Consider the following 23,315-nt stretch of genomic DNA (forward strand, 5'->3'; position numbering starts at 1 on the left):
TTGTGGTAAGGACAAATGAAAGTCCACATCTGAACTCAAATTATATACTCAGGCATGACGAACCTTTAATATTATGGCTGCTAAAGGAGGTTCTGCCTGTTATAATACAAATAATGAACTAATGTGTTTAATAAAGACAAAAGTAGAACTGTTTTTGTTTTATTAGGTTATGTTTGTCTATTAAACTAAATAAAAATCAGTCCATGTTTTATAATTATTTATTGCAAAAATCCAAGTAATTTCAAGATGCTTCCAAATCTTCTTTTGTAATTGGGACTACAGAATGTAGTAGGCCTAACAGAGAACACAACTGCACACAGACAAACACTGTCAATGTGCTTTCGTTCTGTGGAATGTAACTCTGGCATAAACCAGTCAATAATTTTAACTGAGACGGCCATTAGTGTCAGTAATACTATAAACAAGCTGAGAAAAAACGTTGAAGATCGGCTCACCCTGATGATCCGTTGACCTATAAATTGTTGTTTAAAGTAAACTACAGAAAAACAGTCAAAGACAAGGTGAGCTGTAAACTGACTAAACTATAAGGTGTCTCTCATGCACACTTTACATACTCACATGCGCTCACACACACAAACAGGTCAAATAGAAAAGGACTGCATAGCTGTAACGGTACAGAAATAGAAATATATAAAATTGTGTGAAGGAGAAAAAACTATACTGAGATCAGTGCTAGGAGCATTTCCACACACACACAGCCAGACTTCCACCGAAAAACATGTACAACAGATTCTTCACTTCGTGAGTCACCTCGAAGCCAAAACCTTCACCGATGACCACGTGCCAGGAGCTCCCAAACTTCTTATCCATCGACTCCTTTATCATCCTAGCTGCACTCTGACAGAGAGAAATCATATAAAAAACAATCTTTACAATCTTCACCCAATTAATCACATACCTCTCTGATCACTGAATTTAGCAAAGCTTATAAAATTCTGGGTAAAAACTTTAACTAATTGATAAAATTACTTTGAAATTCTTAAGGTACAGAATGCCGGAGGTTTAGTCACAATGACTTGGATAGGATAGGAAATGAATAGATTTTCAGTGAACAGCAATAGGAGTTGTTTTTACTGTTTCACATGAACATTTTTAAAACAGGCAAGACATATCTTTTGGAATAATAGTGTTTTAGCCCTTAAGTACACTTTAAGAGTCTTTATGCCAAGACTTTAAGCTCTTTGGATAACTTGTGTCTTTAAATGTTAGACGTTTGTTTTTGTCATCTCACTGTAATTTACTGTACATAAGGTATGTATGATAAAAAAGGTTATACACCAAGATTGGCTATGAAAAATGTTTCTAATTATTATTTTGCCATAACACCTTTTATGTGTTGGTCAGGCTAGTGTGTATTCCTAAAAACTAACTAACAAGATTTTGCACACTGTTAAGTGCACTATGTAGCCAGTATAAACTCATTTAAACTTTGTCCTATCTGCTAGAGTTTTAGCTATATACGCTAACAAGTCACACAAGAGTTTCATAGTTCATAAATAATTCATTCTGTTTAAGGTTAAAACATTATTATGTGTATAGCAGTCCGCATGAATCAAAAATACATTCAATGTAATGAAACTGTGCACCGGTGTTTCAACATGTTTTTCTTCCCCTGCGTGTGTTCATGTTACAGCAGCATCAAACTACATTATACTCGTCACGTCCTACCTTCATATTTGGGTCAAAATTAAAGTTAATTTCAGCCTATTTTGTATTGTTTTTTTATTATGTATTTGAATTAGGGCTGTCGCTTAACGCGTTAATTAACGCGATTAACGCGTTAAAATTGTAATCGCGATTAAAAAAATTAATCAAGATTAAAATTTTTAATCTAACTATTTTTATTTGGCTGTTTGTGCCACGTAAATATGTGTCTCTGTGGCAATGAACTGTATTTCAGATGAATTAGGATGTAAAGCGCATGTACACAGAACTTTACAAACACAGCTGTTAAATGGATCACAAAGTCCGGGGTGTTCTGTCGACACTGGATCTGGTTTTATACGGGCCGCATCTTCTGTTTTAAACTGCATTACTTGTGACCCGCCAGCACAGTCAAACAGAAAAAAGTAATAAATTATCGTCGCTGTCCGATGAAAAACTACTTTGAGCGGTTTTCACTATTTTTACGTGTTGATGAAAAGATGAATGAAATCACGCAATCTCTGTAACGAGTATTTCCATTGGCTGCTAGACCTGTCCATCAAAAACCGCGTAGCTCCGCCTCCTTCTTTCAGGTACTGTTTGAGACAGAAGTGAAACTGCGTAATGTTTCATCTCTACAGTTTATTCAGGTTATTCTATCACATGGCTATAAACATGATTTATATTTGTGATGTTTGTAGTTTTTTAAAAACACATTTGTATCTGATATTTATATGGACTAAGCGTTTTTTATAGCTACAGTCAATAACTTATATATAATGTCTGGTAACTTGATTGTTTTAGGTATTTATAGGTAGTTAAATGGTAATTAATAACAATATTTCCCAGTAATTTTTCTGCACAACACAGTATTACAAGCTTTTCTTAATAGATGTATGAAATAATCATATCTGTGTTTTGTTATTGATGCATAATATTAGATTTAAATATTTTGAAAGCATGATTTATGCTTATCATCAGCATATGCAATTTGTTGAGGGGGTCCAACTTTTTTTTTTTTAACTGGGGCCCATGAGCTCCTAGTTACACCACTGGTGTTGCATCTAGAAATGGTTCTTGCAATAAAAATGTGCATAACTGTTCAAATTTTGCTTAATTATTAGTTTGCGATTAATTGTGATTAATCGCGATTAATTTGGCTCTTTAATCGTGATTAATCTCGATTAAAAAATGTAATCGCATGACAGCCCTAATTTGAATTTATTATTTGAACTAGGAATGCCGATGAGTAATCGGTTAACCAATATAACAACAAGTAAGTCAATAGTTTAATAAATGTTAATGGTTAAAATGTAATTTAAATTTATTTCCAACAGCTGATGATTGATTCCAATGGAGTGTGAAGTTGCACTCAGAGTAAGAACACCGATTTGAAACTCACTTGTATCCACCCCCAGAGTGTATGCATCAACTCTGAGATTGTAATCTAACCAGGAAAACTTTAAATAATCCTTTAAATAATTAATGCTGTTGTTTATTTTGATTTTATTTATTCATGTTTTCCCCAAACAATATGTGGATACTTTGCATCATGCTCTAGTATAGCCAAAACTCTGCTTATTATATCTTAATAAGTATACTACTGTGGTCATCATTATTATTTATGATTTACAAGTTTAGTTATTTAGCACTATGTTATACTGTTTTTAATTAATAAAACATGAGTGACTAGATACGAAACTCATTGATGTGTTTTATATCTTCATGGAATGCGACATGCTTGTTGTTCATCAGTTAACTGTCGACTAATGATGGCTGGTTTTTGGTTAAAAGGAATGAGCAAAATGTGTGTCCATAATGTGAACATTAAAAAGGGCATTATGAATTACATTTAATTAAGATACTCAAAATAAATTTCTAAATATTTCCTAATATAATGTCTTAAATAATACAACCAATTACCTAAACAAAGTAAAGGATATAAAAAAAGTTGACATTGTTATCCCCACAGACACAAAAATGCAGTCACTGACAAATTACATGAGTCTACTTCACATGTAAAACTAATAGGGCTTCAAACTGAAAATTAAAGGCGCATGCTATGTTAACACTCCAAATGGCTTTGTTTTTCTGAGTCTGAGATGATGTAAGTGTACAAATCTTGCTCAGACAGACTGAGAATCTGCCAAAACTCCCACAGACGTGGGCTAGAAAACAATATTATGTAAGGTTTTAATTCCATGCAATTCCCCTTATCTTACATTAACACATATTTCTTACCTCATTGTTTGTGGCAAATTTTTCACAGGCTGTGACGCACAGCTCCATTGTTTCAACTCTCATCTCCTCAGGCATATCTGTGTGCTACAAAAAATAGAAAACAGATCATTTTACCTGGAAATCACATCAAGTTACACATGTCTTTGGGGTGCCAAAAACCAACCGGCCAAACTGTCTGTTCTGTGTTGGTCAGTTTCTACAAATAGATGAAGATTATGGATGTTGAAAAGTGTAGATGAGCTACAGGTAGTAATTATATGCCTACAAATGGACCTATGAAGTATGAGTAGGAATCAACATGCCTAAATAAACTTAAGGTACCTGATAAACTTAAGGTATGGTGTAAAATGGAGATTTAAGAATGACTGTAAATGACTGCATGAAAATAAATGTCGCCAATTAAACATTAAAACAAAAAGGTCACAATTTAAACACTTCTCTCTAACAAACACAGACATCGAAAACCTAATACACACCCTGATGAGAGGAAAGCTGTGTAGTCTTTTGTAGTCTGCCTCCTCTTTTTTACCTTCAGCCGTTTCTGCCATTTGATTTGCCTATTAGAGTAAAAAAAAAACAAAAAAAAAAACAGATAGAATCAAATGTAGGTTTTAACAAAATGCCACAGATTACAATATAATTGCAATTTTTTTTTTATTGGGACAGTGGGTAAAATGCCAAGATCTGGGATTTATGAACTGTCTTTTAGAGGTATTTAATTAAAAACAGCATTAAGAACAGATTTTTTAATGTTTCATTATAATCCTTTATTTAATGCATGCAAAACATTTACAAAAATGGATAGGGGTGATCTACAGCTGGAAAGTAAAAAGAGAAATAATATTTTATAAAGCATGATTGCAAGAATTTAGGGATTAAATATGTAAAATAAGAAGGATAATGACTTAATCCCTGACAGCGTGACATTAAAAACTAAACCAAATAAGCTTGAGAATACTTTAATACACATATGCCAGGATGCAGTTCGTCACTGCATTTACAATTAAAAGTTAAAACTGTACTACATAAAGTCAAGCCATAACAACAGCCAGAAGCGACACCGATTTTTTTTTGCCTCAATCTTGTCTGGGATTGATGCAAAGCAAGAGAGACTGCTGTTGTCTGCTGAGCCAACCTTCCAGACTGTTTTCAGAAATTAATCAAGAAAAAGAACCATCACAAACAGTACTATCAAATAGGGCTTTGTGGTGTGACCACAAATTTGTATCACGGTATTTTTTAAAATTCTGACGATTTCACGGTATGTTTTTTTTTGGTATGACTGGCACTTTTTCTATGTATGTGGCTTATTCTACTGTCATAAGTACATAGAATATATATACAGTGGGGGAAATAAGTATTTGATCCCCTGCTGATTTTGTAAGTTTACCCCCTTACAAAGACTTGAACAGTCTATAATTTTTATGGAATGTTTATTTTAACAGAGAGAGACAGAATATCAACAAAAAATCCAGAAAAAAAACATTAAATAAAAGTTATAAATTAATTTGTATTTAATTAAGGGAAATAAGTATTTGATCCCCTACCAACCAGCAAGAATTCTGACCCCCACAGACCGGTTATGTGCCCATGAGGCACACAAATTAGTCCTGTCCCTGTATAAAAGACTCCTGTCACAGAATCAGTTTCTTCCATTCAAATCTCTCGACCACCATGGGCAAGACCAAAGAGCTATCAAAGGACGTCAGGGACAAGATTGTAGACCTGCACAAGGCTGGAATGGGCTACAAGACCATCAGCAAGAAGCTTGGTGAGAAAGAGACCACTGTTGGTGCGATAATTCGAAAATGGAAGAAATACAAGATCACAGTCAATCACCCTCGCTCTGGAGCTCCATGCAAGATCTCACCTGGTGGGGTAAGAATGATTCTGAGAAAGGTGAGGTCAGTCCAGAATTACACGGGAGGAGCTTGTCAATGATCTCAAGGGAGCTGGGAGCAGAGAAATGCTGGATATGACCCCAAGAACACCATCCCCACCGGGCATTTCTTTGCCTCCAAACACGGCGAGTGGAGTTGATGCCAAAGTTTTGGTCTCATCTGACCAGATCACATTCTCCCAAGCTTTCAGGTGTTCATTGGCAAACTTCAGACGGGCCTGTACATGAGCCTTCTTGAGCAAAGGGACTTTGCGGGCACTGCAGGATCTCAATCCATTACGGCGAAGTGTGTTACTAATGGTTTTCTTGGTGACTGTGCTCCCAGCTCCCTTGAGATCATTGACAAGCTCCTCCCGTGTAATTCTGGGCTGACCTCACCTTTCTCAGAATCATTCTTACCCCACCAGGTGAGATCTTGCATGGAGCTCCAGAGTGAGGGTGATTGACTGTGATCTTTTATTTCTTCCATTTTCGAATTATCGCACCAGCAGTGGTCTCTTTCTCACCAAGCTTCTTGCTGATGGTCTTGTAGCCCATTCCAGCCTTGTGCAGGTCTACAATCTTGTCCCTGACGTCCTTTGATAGCTCTTTGGTCTTGCCCATGGTGGTCGAGAGATTTGAATGGAAGAAACTGATTCTGTGACAGATGTCTTTTATACAGGGACAGGACTAATTTGTGTGCCTCATGGGCACATAACCGGTCTGTGGGGGTCAGAATTCTTGCTGGTTGGTAGGGGATCAAATACTTATTTCCCTTAATTAAATACAAATTAATTTATAACTTTTATTTAATGTTTTTTTTCTGGATTTTTTGTTGATATTCTGTCTCTCTCTGTTAAAATAAACCTTCCATAAAAATTATAGACTGTTCAAGTCTTTGTAAGAGGGTAAACTTACAAAATCAGCAGGGGATCAAATACTTATTTCCCCCACTGTAGTTTTAATTTCACCATGTATACAATGAAGGTTTTGAGTACTATAAGGTTAGCTTGGCCCCATAAAATGACGTGAATGGAATCAGTATGCGTGAAACTGTTGCAATAAATACAATTTTTATTGTTTATTAATATTTAAGTATTGTACAATTACCCTTAGCTCTCTCTTTAACAAATAAAACGACGTTTGCAAATTCCACTGTACAACTTGACCACAGGTCTGTTGTAGAAAAGTGGATGACTAAATATCTCCGCTTCCAATTCGCTTATAACATTGGTTTAGCAACTGACCTGATGTATTTTCGCCCCATAAGACATAACAGGAATGTACTGTTTTAATTATTGCTCTGAAAGCTTCTTTCTCGACTGTCTATAGAGGAATATCATATGATTTGCTGCCTACTGAAGCCTACAGCTGTTGTATTAACTATGCTACGGTATGGCGGTATTTGAAAAATCCATACGGTATAAGGAATTAAAGACGGTATACCAAATGTACCGTCATACCGCCCAGCCCCACTATCAAAGTTTAAAAGCCAGCCTTTGTCACGAGAGGGAGTGTGTTATCGCAAATAACATCACGACTGTGATGATCTACGGCACTCGCCTTCGGCTCGTGCGACCAAATCACAGCCGTGATGTTATTGGCGATAACACACTCCCTCTCGTGTTCTATTACTTAAATAGGACTGCATTAGAGCAAATTATTTCAGTAATTAGTACATGTAACTCAGGCTGTGTCATGTAAGTATATTTACTTTTTTTCTAGAAACCAGTCTGAGAGTTCTTTGGGTAATTGTATAAATAAAATGAATATCGCTTTAGATATTGAGTTTATTCTAAAATTTCGTAGTAAATTCCTCCATTACGCTTCCATTGATGAAGTGTAATACTCCAGAACTATTCAGCCTCAAAATATACAAACATTTAGCTGTAAAATGCAGATTTAAATTATTTGAATAATATTTAAAAAAACACTATATGCTCTTTAATACAAAAAAAGTTATTATTAATTATAATAACCGCCCCATCCTCACGCCACAAGCCATAAATATAAACCATCCATGGACAGACCTAGTTTTGTTTTGCAATTAGTTATAAAAATCTGCTGTTACTTTTAGCTTTATTTAAAGTTTTTCTTTTGACTCGTAAAAACAAGTAAAACATGCAGGTCTATATTACGAAACATTAATTTGCTACTGCAAACATTTAGGCATTAACACATTTAAAACAAGAGTATTTTTTTTTTTAATAAAGTTTACTATATGACATGTTTTATGCCAGGATTTTAAGCTTTGTTCCTGATGGCCCGCTCATATCACTAGCTCTCCCACAGGATTTAGCTAATAAGCTAATGATCAAGCTCTAACCTAAATAACAAATACATCTTCTTCTTTGAGAATTCAGACGCAGACATTTTACCTCAGCTGAACATAAATTACCTCAGTTTATCACCGAGCTAGCAGAACAATGAAAATACAAACCGGACTAGCTAGCTTACCTTCATCTGTTCTTTAACACCTTTAAATCACATCTAAACACACAGACAGACATTATGTATTAGACAAACAGTAGCTATTTCAATAAATGACAGTAAGAACTTAATGTTTAAATGTCTAACCCGTCGTTAAGATGCTATTCGCATACATTTGTGTGTTGCTAATTGCTATCAGGCTAACGCTATTATCTGCTTTTGTAACGCTGATAATTGTAACGCTGTATATGTAAAACAGAGCACTAATGCTAATACTAATCACCAACACACATTTTTGCTTTCTGTATTCAAACTTACCTTCTGTAACTACTGTTGACATGGATACGAACCAGCCATGGCAACCACTACAGAGAAACCCACGTGATCTTACTACTTCCGGCGTTCTTGTAGTGTGTAAAAGCACCGTAGCGCAGCACGTTAGTGATGTGCCATATTAATAGCATACGATGACGTAATCTTGCAAAGTAAAATTTCGTTTAAAAATACATCATGACGTTAGTGTAGATGCATAACGTTGCCAGAGATAAGGTGAAGTTGGGTTTATAATTCACTACTGCAAATCAGTGTGAGTGTGTGTGTGCGTATGTGTTTTATTTAAAGTATTAAAATAATCATTTTTATAAGATTAAAATAAAATAATGTTAACACTTTTAAAATTATATAAATATATATTCCCCAGACGGGGCAGTCCAGGTTCTTTCTCTGTGGACTTTGCATGTTCTCCCTGTGTCTGTGTGGATTTCCTACGGAAGCTCCCACAGTCCAAAGACATGCAAGTGAGGTGAATTGGAGATACAAAATTGTCCATGACTGTGTTTAGTATCACATTTCATCAGCCTTTCTATTAATGATACTTAATACACTGATCAGCCATAACATTAAAACCAATGCCTTGTTTCTACACTCACTCTCCATTTTATCTGCTTCACTGACCATATAGAAGCACTTTGTAGTTCTACAATTACTGACTGTAGTCCATCTGTTACTATGCATGCTTTGTTAGCCCCCTTTCATGCTGTTCTTCAATGGTCAGCACCCCCACAGGACCACCACAGAGCAGGTATTATTTGGGTGGTGGATCATTCTCAGCACTGCAGTGACAATGACATGGTGGTGGTATGTTAGTGTGTGTTGTGCTGGTATGAGTGGATCAGACACAACAGCACTGTGAATAGGACTGAGAATAGTACACCAACCGAAAACCGAAAACCGCTGATGAAGGTCTAGAAGATTACCAAATCAAACAGCAGCAATAGATGAGCAATCATCTCTGACTTGACATGTACAAGGTGGACCAACTAGGTAGGAGTATCTAATAGAGTGGACAGTGAATGGACACGGTATTTAAAAACTCCATCAGTGCTGCTGTGTCTGATTCATTCATACCAGCACAACACACACTAACACACCACCACCATGTCAGTGTCACTGCAGTGCTGAGAATCATCCACCACCTAAATAATACCTGCTCTGTGGTGGTCCTGTGGGGGTCCTGGCTATTGAAAAACAATATGAAACGGGGTTAACAAAGCATGCAAAGAAATAGATGGACTACAGTCAGTAATTGTAGAATTATAAAGTGCTTCTATATTGTAAATGGAGCTGATAAAATAGACAGTGAGTGTAGAAACAAGGAGGTGGTTTTAATGATATGGCTGATCAGTGTATATGCCCCAATATATGCCTCCAAGTCAATGAAACCTTCACACATATACAAGTCACCCATGCTGTGGTCACTGATGCACCCCCATACCATGACAGATGTTGGCGATTGCACCTTTCGCTGATAAAAGTCTGGATGGTTCTTTTCGTCTTTGGCACAGAGAACTTAATGTCTATTTTTCCTGAACACTAGCTGAACTCATCTGATCACATCAAACATTTCCACTGTCTTTTGGTTCATCTGAGATGAGCTCAGCCCCAGAGAACAGCATTTCTGTACAGAACTGATATACAGCTTGATATTTGTATAAAAGAGTTTCAGGTTTTCTTGATGCAGCAGTGGACTCTGTTAAGTGACACTGGTTTTCTAAAGTACTTCTGAGTCCATGTGGCTATATCTGTCATATTAGCATGACTGTTTCTACTACAATACCATATACAATACCAAAAAGGTCACACACATTTAACAGTAATTTTAGGCTTTGCCCTACACAGTCTGAGATTTCTCCTGCTCCCTGAATCTTTCACAACATTATTTTTGCCTATACATGCTGCATACAAAACTTGCAAAGAGACGCATGTATTTCTCAAGAATTTGGATGAACTTGGAAGCATCCGTTTTCCTTCTCCTTGACCAACTGCCCAGTTCCTGCTGGAGAGAAACATCCACATAACATGATGTTGTCACCATGTGTATTGCAATCAAAGTCTTTTAGGACGTCACTTTTCAGTAGTGGCTTCTTTCTTTAGCTTGTGAGATTGTTGTCACATGCACAGTCCGACCAATCTAAGCTATATGGACTTGTAAGTCCATCAAAGTTGCCACTCGACTTTTGGTGCTGTGTAGCAGTACGGCTTCTCCGTAACATTTAAATGTATTGTTCCCATCCATTTATTTATTTTTGGTTAGGATCCAATCAGTGCATTCCTAGTGGTTATAAATAGGGTTGACCTAATGCTGTTAGTATATGCGTTTTCTAGGTGGTTAGTCCACCAGTAGTTTCCGTCTTATCTTTTGTTTTTGCAGTTTCCAGGTTGTGACAGTTTTCAGGTCGGCCTACAGCTGGATTGTGGTCTTTCAGGATTGGCATCTGTGCTGTCCACCCCTACTGCTTTTAGGTTGGTGTTTGGGATTATTTGCATCGCTACACAAGGTTGTGGTGTTGGCTTGGACTTCAGCAAACCATGTTTCTGCATCCTGCTATTCTCCGCTTGACTAGACTGGCTTCTGCTGTTTTGCTTTCAAAAGTTTTTCTCACCTGTATGTTTGCTATCCATATTTCTTATGTTATTTAGTTGCCTATATTCTTATCATAAGTTATTAGTCTGTTAATATTTTGTTTCTGTTGTTTTACCTTTGTTAAAATTCCTTTGTTTAAATAATTCCTTTCATTTTTGAATGGAGACTCGTCTCTGTCTTCTCTTTGTATAATGAACATGTGTGCACTTAACCTAAGCGGTAGTGGCTGTTCCCTGTGCGTGAGTTCCTTGGGTGGCATAGTCGTCTCAGCTTCCCCATCTAGCTACACTTGGAAAGTAGTGCCATACACTTTACTCTTTTTTACTCAGAGGGATAGTTAGCTTTTCCTCAGCTTTATCAAAGAGCCCTTTAAAAAGCACCTTTCCAACCACAGTGAATTTGTGTTACCATGCATTACGAGTAGTGGAATCCTCAAGAAACAGCTGGTTTATTTCTGAAGCAATTAAAATCACTGCAGTTGATGTCAGGTGTGGGCCAATTAGCCGTGTGTGATTTGGAGGGTGAATGGTTGTACCTAAGCAAGTTTATAATGGTTATTCTAGGGGCAGGTTACTTATACAAACTGGGTATTTAACTAATTAAATTATAAAAATAAATCTGATTTTCTAAAGTGTAACTTTTACTTTAATGATGAGGGTTATAATGTGTAGATACAGCCTGAAAAAGTTACACTGAATTTATTTTCATCTTCATGGTATAATGTGACATTAATAGGGTATAATCATTTTTTGTAGGTACTGTAGGACCTCCACTGACTAGATGATGTTTGGGTGGTGAACCATTCTCAACATTGTGATAACTCTAACATAGCAAGTTGTCATAAGTGTATCGGTGCAACAGTGTTGTTGAAATTTTTAAATACTGTTTAGACTGGCCTCTTGCTTTGTACACTTTGTCACACCCTTCCTGTACTCTTTTGTTAAATGAAGGATTCCTTTATATGGCCGACATTGAAGCTCTTGTGGAGCTTTCAGATGGCATTGCATGGGAAACTGTGATAAACTTAAGTGTCAAAAAACTGGTACAGACGAGCCTATGCAAAATACATAGCAACGTCATCTATACACGTTATTGGTTGCGTCTACCAGTGCGTATATAAAGCAATAGACATCTGTGGAAGCCTCTACACCTGTTTCTGCTGTGAAAATGGCAAGTTATCATGGTTTAAGCGATTTTCAATGCAGTTTAACAGTTGGAGCTCGTGAGATTGGTCAAAGCAGTAAAAGAGGTAAAAGCGAAGTTTGGATTACAAGAATTCCGGCAAAACATTGAACTTACGACAGCAATGTGGCCGTAAAATGATCAGCGTTGGCTGGCAAAAATCATTTCACGCAATAGGCGTGCAACACTGGACACTTGATGACTGGAAACGAGTAGCCTGGTCTGAGGACTTGTGTTTCCAGCTGTTTCGGGCAGATAGAAGGATCCTTGTGTGGAAAACCCAATGAAGCCATGGATCCTGCATGTCAACACTGGGAAAACTGATCTGAGTTTGGGGTTTTGTCATTCCCACCCAAGTCACCAGATCTCAACGTTATTGAACACATCTGGGATGCCATCCAATGCACTGTGGAACACAACTTGGAATACAACAGAATTGGTATATGGTGAAAACAGTATTCATTGCCTACAGAATAGTTCTGCAAGCTTATGAAGTCCATGCCCTGTCGTATTTCTGTAGTCCTATGCTCATGTGGGAGACCTACCAAGTATAAGACTAGTGTACCATTTTTTTGGCACTTTTGTGTTAATCCACATCGGCTCAGGAGTACCTCAGAAAATCACTTAACCACCACAGCATCAGGAATTGCAAACTGAAACTCTATTACACAAAAAGAAAGCTGTACATCAATTCTATGCATAAACATCACCGAGTTTGATGGACTAAAAGAGAATGGAAATGTGTTCTGTGGTCAGATGAGCCCACGTTTCAGCTTGGTTTTGGAAAAAACGGACGTCGAGTCCCGTTTGCCAATGATAAAAAGGACTATTCAAACTATTATCAATAAAAGATCTGTCGTGGTATGGGGGTGCATCAGTGCCCTTGGCATGGATGACTTGCATAAGTCTGAAAGTACCACTGACACCAAGGCATATACTGAGATTTTAGAGAGACACATTCTGCCATCAAGGCAATGTTTTTTTTCAGGGAAATCTATGATTGTTTCAGCAAGATGAGGCCAGGACTCATTCTGTACTTGCTACAACCATAGACACAGAATGCACAGAATACCTGCAGTCCAGATCTATCTGCTATAGAAAATGTATAGTTCAGAATAAAGAGGACAATGAGACATCAGTGACCAGGGACTACTGAATAGCTGGAGTGTCGTATCAAGCAAGAATGTTCAAAAATTCCCCAGTTCCTAAATTGTTAAAGTCTAATAATTAGGAACAGTGATGGAACACAGGAGCAAACATGCCTCTGTCCCAACCTTTTTGGAGTGTGTTACAGGCATCAAGTTCTAATGTGTTTCTATTAACAAAATACAAAGATCAGTGAAAACATTGGATATATTTTCTTTCTACAGTGTTTATCAGTTAGATAAAGATGCAAGAGAATTAACTAATTACAAATTCTCTCTTTATATAAAATGTCTCAGCTTTTCTGGAGCGCGCGTACACACACACACACACACACACACACACACACACACACACACACACACACACACACACACACACACACACACACACACACACACACACACACACACACACACACACACACACACACACAGGGTTTCTCAACTTCAGTCCAGGACTAATTGGTAAGTACAATTAAATAGTGCTTATTAAATCTCCTACATTACTCATAGTTGTTTCAAAATTTTTCAATATCAGACAAATAAAGTGATTATTCTCAAATATTGCATAGTCAACAGCAGCTATAGGAGACAAGTGTAGACAGATTGTAAATCCGGATAAAGTAAGATGTTTTTAGAATTGTTTATAATGTCTGTAATGCAGCTAGTAAATGAAGCAACATATTCTCTGAATGCAGAGAGTTTCTGATGTTCACCGAATGTGGGAGATGTTTCTGATGTGTTACTGTTGTGAGACACGATGTAATCAGATGGTTGCTAAGTCTTTTATCCTACCATAATCTTGAGTAAATGGGTATGTTCTGCACGTATACACAGCCAAGGCCATGAAGGCATAGAAAAAGAAAGACTCAATAGATCTTTTGCTATGAAATATCTGTCCTTCAAAACAACCTTTTCTAAATGAGCTACTTTCTTGAATAAACCACAGATGATACCACACAAACCACATAAGTGAGAAACAGGCATTAACAATAACTGTATTAAACACTGATGAGCTCAGAAGAAGAAAAACAGTAAATACATTCAACAAAATAAATACATCTTAGGTAATTTCAGTCCAGCTGTCACATTTCCCTTATACTTCTGCATGCTGCTGCCGGTATTATATTACTCATGGAAAACAACATTAATAATGCAAAACAACATTAACATTCTCTCAACATTTCTATTAATGTTATATGTGCAAGTCCATCGCTTACAATAATTAGTGGTCTGAATGTAAATGTCTCAACAGGAACATTTCATTTGTGTCTGTATAATTATTGTAACACACACATAAACATAGGATGTATATATTAAAAACCAAAAGAATATGGACACCTTTTAATTACTTTGTTGGATATCCCATTCCTAAACTATGAATAACAAAGCTACCGACCAGCAGAGGTCAAAAATGACTCTCCACTGATCAGGATAATTTAACAACTGTAGGATGACATCAAGTGACCTACAAAAAAGTGCATGGCGGGGCTCCGGGACAGAGCTAAAATTGTGCAAAACTAGAAAAAAGCCCCTCATAAATGAGAAGCAAAGAAGAGTCAGGCTCAGGTTTGCAAAATACTATAAGGATTGAACAGTAAAGTACTGGAATAAGGTCCTTGACTTAACACCTGGTTGTCTAATGGTTAGACAGAGGCCTGGAGAGGCCTATAAGCCACAGTGTCTAGCACCAATTTGTCTGTGAAGGACACATGAATCAAGCCACATACAAGATTATCCTGGAAGAAAACTTCCTTCCTTTTGCTCTGACAATGTTTCCCAACTCTGAAGATTTTTACAGCAGGGCAATACCACACATCTAGCTTAATCAAGGTGTGGATGGAGAATCACAAGATCAAGATCCTGTCCTGGGCAGCTCAATCTCCAAATCTAAACCCCATTGAAAACGTCTGGAATGTGATCAAGTGGAAGATGGATAGACACAAGTCATCAAACAAGCTGAGTTGCTTACATTTTTGCAACAGGAGTGGCATAAAACCACCCAACAGCAACGTAAAAGACTGAAGAAGAGCATGCAAAGACACATACATGCGCATACATACATACATTGGGGTTATTCCACCAAATATTGATTTCTGAACTCTTGCTTAAAACATTAAACATTATACATTCAGTTATACATTCAGATAATAAAATATTGTTTTTTTAAAACATTATTTGAGGTCTACAAACTTACATTTTTGACCAGTTGTTATTTCTTCCCCCCCAATTTTCTCCCCTAATCTAGTCGAATCCAATTACCCTAATTGCATTATGCTTCACCTCTACCAATACAACCCTCCACTGCTGACTGAGGAGCTTCGCAACTGACACATGCCCCCTCCGACACGTGAGCAGTACCGACTGCCTCTTTTCACCTGCATGAGGCGAGTTCATATGCGGACCAGTTTTGTGCACGGAGAGCCACACCCTGATCAGCATTATTCCCCAACTCTGCGCAGATGCCATCAATCAGCAATTCCAGCTCTGGTGTGCTAGTTTATTTTACCGCTGCGACATCTGAGCGGCCAACCAGTTGTTATTTTTGAAAAATAAATGTTCTAATTGGCAATGTTTTTTTGGAATTTGGAAGAAATGTTGTTAGTAGTTTTTAAAATAAAAAAGAATAGTAAAATATTAAAACCAGAGAAAGTGCTTTTGCATTAGTTAATTTTTCCAGAGCAGTTTGTGTCTATTTGTGCCAATTTAGTCACAACAACAATTTGAAAGGTCAGACATAATTGTTGGATGAGTAGGGCTGGCACACAATAAACATTTTAATTTATTCCAAAGGTGTGGAATATGGTTAATGTTAGGGTTCTATGCAGGCCACTGAGGTTCCTTCACACCAATCTCATAAAACCATGTTTATTTGGACCTTGCTTTGTGCATGTGCATTAAACTCATGCCATAAGGATGATATTTGTATGCGTATTATTTCTATAATTAATTTGTATACAGTTGTTCACAGTGGGTGTGGCTTAAACACCTAAACTTAAAAATTAGGATGGGTGTCCCCATATTTCTGGCAGTATAATGAATCTTTACTGTTTATAGAAGAGGAAATAAAATATTTTTAAAATATAGACACATCCAAATGTTTCAAGTTGTCTGAAAATAAATGCATCAAAATAAGATCAAAATTAAAAGACAAACAACTGTCTATTTAGGGGTCTTCTTCTATTTTAGGTCTAGTCAACTGCACATTTATTTCCAACGTTTTTTCAAAACTCACAGATAATAATTCCATACAGTTGATGATGACAGTGTCTCAGTTAAAGGCTATTATTAATAAATACACTTTCGTTTGACTTAGTCTCAGTTTCCACACCCTAACCCAAACATGGGACATCCAGATGACCCCTCACTGTCGTATGCCAGCATGATGGTTGCAGTGATCAGCCGGCTGCTTTGTGACTCCTCCAAACACTTGGACATCACGGCTGGTCCAGGGGACGATGTTACCCAGCATACCTGTGCTGCAGTGGGCCAGAGCAGAAAGCTCTGCATTAGTAAGCAGTCGGTCCCACATGTTAAACTGAAAAAGGTCTCCCATCAGAGACCGTGATGATTCAAAACGAAGTCCTCCAACTGAATTCTGCAGAAAAATCAGAGTAGTTGATTTATGTTAAAACTCCACTACAATTTTACTCCTTAGTCAGAATTAAATTTGAATTGTAAGTAGACACAGTGATCATTTATTTTCCCAGGAGCTGTAAGTAAATTATCATATTTAATCTTTTTTATACACCTATACAATGCTTAAATAAAGAGTTTAAGGCACCAAACAAAACCATGACTTTATAGTTAGCAAAAAATATTTTAATACACAGTGAATAAGGCAAGGATATGAGATTATGTTTTAAATGTATTTAAAGAATGCAGTTATTTTTCTGGACTGCTGATCCACGACAGCATTAGGGATTTAAACTGCTTCTTTTCAGACCTTCAGCAATAACTCCCAGCTGCTCTTTTTGTATCCTCTGTCAACTGTAAGGTACTTTTGAATATAATCGTCTGCTAAATGTCTAAATGTAAGTTATTTGATTTGTCCCTCCAAATAATTTAGTGTAATTTGCTAGATTACTATACCTATTATAACCAAGCTCAAGCAGTCTAAAGAGAAAAGATTATTTCCAATAACCTTGGTATACCAGATTCCACTGTTCAAAACATTCTCAAGAAGTTTGCTATTCATAGAACAGTGAAGAACCTTTAAGGACATGGTGGAGGGAAATTGATGATACACTGTTGTGCTGCTAATGCCAAGTTCACACTACACGACTTTCCAAGTCGTCAGATTGTTGTACAGTTCACACTACACGACTGGATCTCTTGCTATCAGGAGTCTTTTAAGTCATTGTATATTTTACACTACACTACTGATTGGCGATAGGGGATTACACACTACACGATCTATCACCGGGAGGAATAGCAGGCAAGTCTAGTTTGCTCTCCCAAACTACGCTTTGTCACAAAAACATACGTGAGAAATGACAAGTGGTTTAATGATACCATGTCCAAAAATGCACATCAACAATAAGCGAGTGATCAAAGTTGTTTGTGTGCTGATGTGCAGCGTAAAAGCAAGAAGGAAAAATAAATGAATCAGAGTGGATTGGGTTACGTGACCAGCAAGGATAGTCTGCCGTCTACCGATGTATTCTGATTCTGAACTATGTTACGCCCCATACCACGTTTTACACTCCTCCCCCGGGTTTTCCCTCACCCTGTATCTTGCGCTCTCATGCCTGTAGTTCGACATAGCACTTACTGCCACTCGAAACCCGCTTGCAATGCCTTTCACACTACAGGATTCTGAGTCAGCGATATTTAACATGCTAGATATTTTTCGAGCAATCGGCAAGCCGCTCGGATCGAGTTGTTGAACAGTTCACACATAGCGATCGAGAGCCGAGTTTATAAGGCATACTAAGTTCTCATTTAGTTCTTGTTCTTGTCACATGTTCTTTACATTTATAATAAATAGCAGAAGCTTTTATTCAAATGATTTGCACTTACAACTGAATACAATAAGGGTTCAAGGCCCATGGTCTAATGATCATGGGTCCAACAACAGCAACATGACCAAAATAAAAATAGATTAAATAAATAAAGTGAACATTTTTTCCAGGTGTACCACAGGGTCACTGCTGTTACAGCCATTTAGTGTGAAATTATGGTTTTTTACAAAAGTGACATTTAATAAAAAGGATTATCTTAAAATGCCTGACAACCAAACATTAAACATTAACTAGTAGATTCAAACACTGATGTGGTTCCACTAAATAATTATTAAAAAACAGGTTTAGAAAACCTATTGCCAATGACACTTTAATGCAGTTAATGCAGTCCAAAATGCAAAATAAAATAATAAAATATATATATTTATATATACACACAGAGCTCTCACAAAAAAGTGCTACGTATTAATTGCTAAACAGAATATCTGAGATTGCTAATGGAGTTTACTAAAGCTCTGAGGTATTCCAGTAACAAATGGCAGGCTATTTTCAGCTGTGTTAAAATAGAAAACTAACTGTGGTTTGTAACCGACTGAAAATGTAATGCAGATTTACCAGAGTGCTTGACTCTGGTTGCAGATCAGAGGAGTCAGGTAAGACCTTATTGATCAGTGGATGGGAATATGAACTGAAGCGCAAAATGTTACCAATGGCAGTTATAACATAATTCAAAAGAACACAAATACACCAGGTACATTTCTCCCGAAGCGGGGCTTGAACAGGAGCTTTAGAGCACCACCGCTAGATTTCTAAAGTTTCACATAGAGGTATTCATTCAGAAGCAACTGAAGGACACACCTAAAGTGGGCAAATTCAACTGTTAGTTGGGTTCAATGTCATGAGTCACACCCAGGTATGATTACTGCCAGTTCAATCTAAACATCACATAAATTACACCTGGGCATTGTACAGCCCCTGGGCCACATCCAGCTCTTTGGTTGTCCCCAACCGGCCAGCATGAGGTTAGTGGTAATTAAAAATCAGACGTCATTAAATAGATGTACATCATTCATGCAATACAACAGCTTTGTTTTTAATTTTGAAAGGACAAAATTTTTTTTCAACTTTTAGTTTTAAATGTTCCTTTTAGCATATACAGGGGTTGGACAAAATAACTGAAACACCTGTCATTTTAGTGTGGGAGGTTTCATGGCTAAATTGGATCAGTCTGGTGGCCAATCTTCATTAATTGCACATTGCACCAGTAAGAGCAGAGTGTGAAGGTTCAATTAGCAGGGTAAGAGCACAGTTTTGCTGAAAATATTGCAATGCACACAACATTATGGGTGACATACCAGAGTTCAAAAAAGAACAAATTGTTGGTGCACGTCTTGCTGGCGCATCTGTGACCAAGACAGCAAGTCTTTGTGATGTATCAAGAGCCACGGTATCCAGGGTAATGTCAGCATACCACCAAGAAGGACAAACCACATCCAACAGGATTAACTGTGGACGCAAGAGGAAGCTGTCTGAAAGGGATGTTCGGGTGCTAACCCGGATTGTATCCAAAAAACATAAAACCACGGCTGCCCAAATCACGGCAGAATTAAATGTGCACCTCAACTCTCCTGTTTCCACCAGAACTGTCCGTCGGGAGCTCCACAGGGTCAATATACACGGCCGGGCTGCTATAGCCAAACCTTTGGTCACTCGTGCCAATGCCAAACGTCGGTTTCAATGGTGCAAGGAGCGCAAATCTTGGGCTGTGGACAATGTGAAACATGTATTGTTCTCTGATGAGTCCACCTTTACTGTTTTCCCCACATCCGGGAGAGTTACGGTGTGGAGAAGCCCCAAAGAAGCGTACCACCCAGACTGTTGCATGCCCAGAGTGAAGCATGGGGGTGTATCAGTGATGGTTTGGGCTGCCATATCATGGCATTCCCTTGGCCCAATACTTGTGCTAGATGGGCGCGTCACTGCCAAGGACTACCGAACCATTCTGGAGGACCATGTGCATCCAATGGCGGTGCCGTGTATCAGGATGACAATGCACCAATACACACAGCAAGACTGGTGAAAGATTGGTTTGATGAACATGAAAGTGAAGTTGAACATCTCCCATGGCCTGCACAGTCACCAGATCTAAATATTATTGAGCCACTTTGGGGTGTTTTGGAGAAGCGAGTCAGGAAACGTTTTCCTCCACCAGCATCATGTAGAGACCTGGCCACAATCCTGCAAGAAGAATGGCTTAAAATCCCTCTGACCACTGTGCAGGACTTGTATATGTCATTTCCAAGACGAATTGACGCTGTATTGGCCGCAAAAGGAGGCCCTACACCATACTAATAAATTATTGTGGTCTAAAACCAGGTGTTTCAGTTATTTTGTCCAACCCCTGTAGCTTATAGTTTGTTATTTTCCCCTCAGTGAACTTGGCAAATAGATCAGTTTTCTAAATCTTTGTTCTTATGACCAATTGCTTGCACAAATTATCTTGGGGGGCCTGATTTTTTTTGATATGGCATTCCTGACTTGTGACTTACCTCAAGTTCACACTACACGACTTCCAAGTTGTTCAGATCGCGGTACAGTTCACACTACACAACTTGATCTCTTGCAATCAGGAGTCTTTTAAGTCATTGTGGTTTTCACACTACACGACTGATCGGCGATAGGGGGTCACACACTACACCATCTATCACTAGGAGGAATCTCTGACGGGCCTGTCTGGTTTCCCAAACTACGTTACAATCAAAGTTGTTTGTGCGCTGATGAGTATAGCATAAAAGCAAGTGAATACAAAAAAAAATAATAATAAATGAATCCGAGTGGACTGGGCTGCGCGACCAGCAGGAATTGTCTGTTGCAGAGAGAGTTGGAAGTAAAACATTGGTATTATGGGTTGGCGTGGATGGTAAGTCACAAATACTGTAAAGCTTGTGTGTGCCAATGTATTTTGATATATTATGCCCCTGTTTCACATATTTACAACTCCTCCACCAGGGTTTCCCCTCACCCTGTATCTTGTGTTCATATTAATTACAATCTGATCGCAACACCTTTCACCTTTCAATTTTGAGTTGCCGACAGGTCCAGATATTGAACATGCTAGATACTGAGTCTGCGAGTGCTCAGCAAGCCGCTCGGATCAAGTGGTTGAGCAGTTCACACATAGTGATCGAGAGCCGATTTCCGAGCCCCGAGCGAACGCCGAGTTGCTTCAGAGCGGCCACATCTAGTGTCGACTTGTCAGCGAGCGAAAATCAGGGCAAAGATCGTGTAGTGTGAACTAGGCAATAGTCTATCAGATGCAGCCAAACTATCCCTGTTTATATGGGGACAGATATTCAACGGCTCTATTCAGTTATTATTATTAACAACAAATAAGAATTACTACAAAGTTAAATCACATAACTGCCATGCAACATTTACTTAAGTTTATGTGAACAGTAACACATATGAACATTAGAAGATTCTAATTTAATCTAATTTAATGAAGTCCTGATAAATTTCCTTTTAGCCTATATGACAGATTTTTTATCAGCTTTAGCCAATTATAATCACAGTCAAGAAATTAGAAGTGCAGGAAAATTAAATGACATAACTTTCCATACCCCCAAAGTATTAATTACTTACAATTAGGGTTTTTTTTGCAAAAGATTTGCAGAACTGATTGAAATCACAAGACTGCCATGCAACATTTACTAAAGATACTTTAATACTTCAGTCCTTTTTAAATCATAGACATTGTTTACTAAAATACATACTTTTAGTTATTAAATAAATTATTTATAAATTATAAATTTTTAAAGACAATGTATTCTACTACACTGACTGAATCTTAAATATAGCACATGGGGTACACAGTTAAAAATAATTTATTTGAAATAAAGCATATGTGTTTAAATAATGCCCTGAATGCAGACATGCTGAAGATCGTAGCTTACGGTTAGGGTTGCCAAAAATCAGCTGGAGCAAAACTAGACTCAACAGAAAACGTCTTTATTTACCTTTTAATCTAAAATACTAATATACCATAGCCTGACTTAAGAAAGTTTTATGAGAAAGATTTATTTCATCCCAGTAATCAAATTTGTTTATAAAGTAACATCATTTACCTTTTGTAATTTGTGGTACTGCTTATATTTGCTTGGTCTGTCTTAGCCTAAAATTATAGTCGTATTAATATTCAAAAGCATTCAAATACTAAACATTATATATAAGCAACATATAAACATCTGATCTTGTTATGATAATATTGAACACTTTTATTAGGCATGTCAGGTAGGCAAAGGATTTAAGAGCAGCGTCTAATACAGTAGTTTCTATTTCAGTCTACTGATTTACATTAAATGTTACATTAAATGTCAGGAATATCACACTGTATTTTTGTAATAATTCTCTTTATTTTTCACATGATTTACTAAGGTAATGTTCCTACGAAGTTCCTACTTTTCCTACTAGTTTTAATCATGTATTCTTTGCTAATTTACGTTTACAAAAACGTGACCAGCTGAGCAGATTTTAAGATCCATGTTTTTTAAAATGGCTATTTTGAGCAATAGCCAGAATATGACTAACCTGTTCTTGGCCCAGGACTAGTGTTCCTGCAGACCGGATGTAGTGGCGGCTTGCCAGGCCCTTCCCCTCACTTTTCAGCTTGCCTCCCACATAAGCATGCCACATTCCTCCTCTTCTGTTCCAACTGACACACACATGCTGCCAAGCACCCACCGTCAGGTTTAAATAGAACTGTGCCACCTAGAGAATATAGGGACATTGCTTAAAGACTAACCTCTGTGAATATTTCATTTGCATGCTCTGTTCTAAACGTCGAATTAGATGGTGCATAAATGCTTACACACTCAGCTATTGTAACG

At 37.5% G+C, this 23,315-nt stretch overlaps 2 protein-coding genes across 3 annotated transcripts in view; both read right to left on the minus strand.

Moving 5' to 3' along the window:
* Positions 1–203: 203 nt before the first annotated feature.
* Positions 204–8,620, minus strand: dnal4a (dynein, axonemal, light chain 4a). Of its 2 annotated transcripts, none has more exons than XM_063018703.1 (5): positions 8,534–8,620; positions 8,243–8,275; positions 4,383–4,463; positions 3,907–3,990; positions 204–858 (listed from the first exon to the last, which is right to left on the minus strand). In XM_063018703.1, the coding sequence occupies exons 2-5, from the start codon at positions 8,246–8,248 to the stop codon at positions 694–696; spliced, it is 336 nt and encodes a 111-aa protein (XP_062874773.1). In that variant the 5' UTR covers positions 8,249–8,275; positions 8,534–8,620; the 3' UTR covers positions 204–693. The 2 variants fall into 2 exon arrangements, with proteins under 2 accessions (XP_062874773.1, XP_062874775.1); XM_063018705.1 differs by lacking the exon at positions 8,534–8,620 and adding an exon at positions 8,363–8,475.
* Positions 8,621–16,642: 8,022 nt separating this feature from the next.
* The window catches only part of cbx6b (chromobox homolog 6b), a 39,251-nt gene continuing 32,578 nt past the window's right edge, over positions 16,643–23,315 (minus strand). The window contains exons 9-10 of the mRNA XM_062985039.1: positions 23,017–23,196; positions 16,643–17,063 (exon numbers count right to left, since the gene is read on the minus strand). Coding sequence (XP_062841109.1) covers positions 16,830–17,063; positions 23,017–23,196 — 414 coding nt within the window. The 3' untranslated portion in view covers positions 16,643–16,829. The remainder of the gene's footprint in view (positions 17,064–23,016; positions 23,197–23,315) is intronic.

This window comes from Trichomycterus rosablanca, chromosome 22, assembly GCF_030014385.1.
Source record: "Trichomycterus rosablanca isolate fTriRos1 chromosome 22, fTriRos1.hap1, whole genome shotgun sequence".
NCBI classification, from domain to species: Eukaryota; Metazoa; Chordata; class Actinopteri; order Siluriformes; family Trichomycteridae; genus Trichomycterus; species Trichomycterus rosablanca.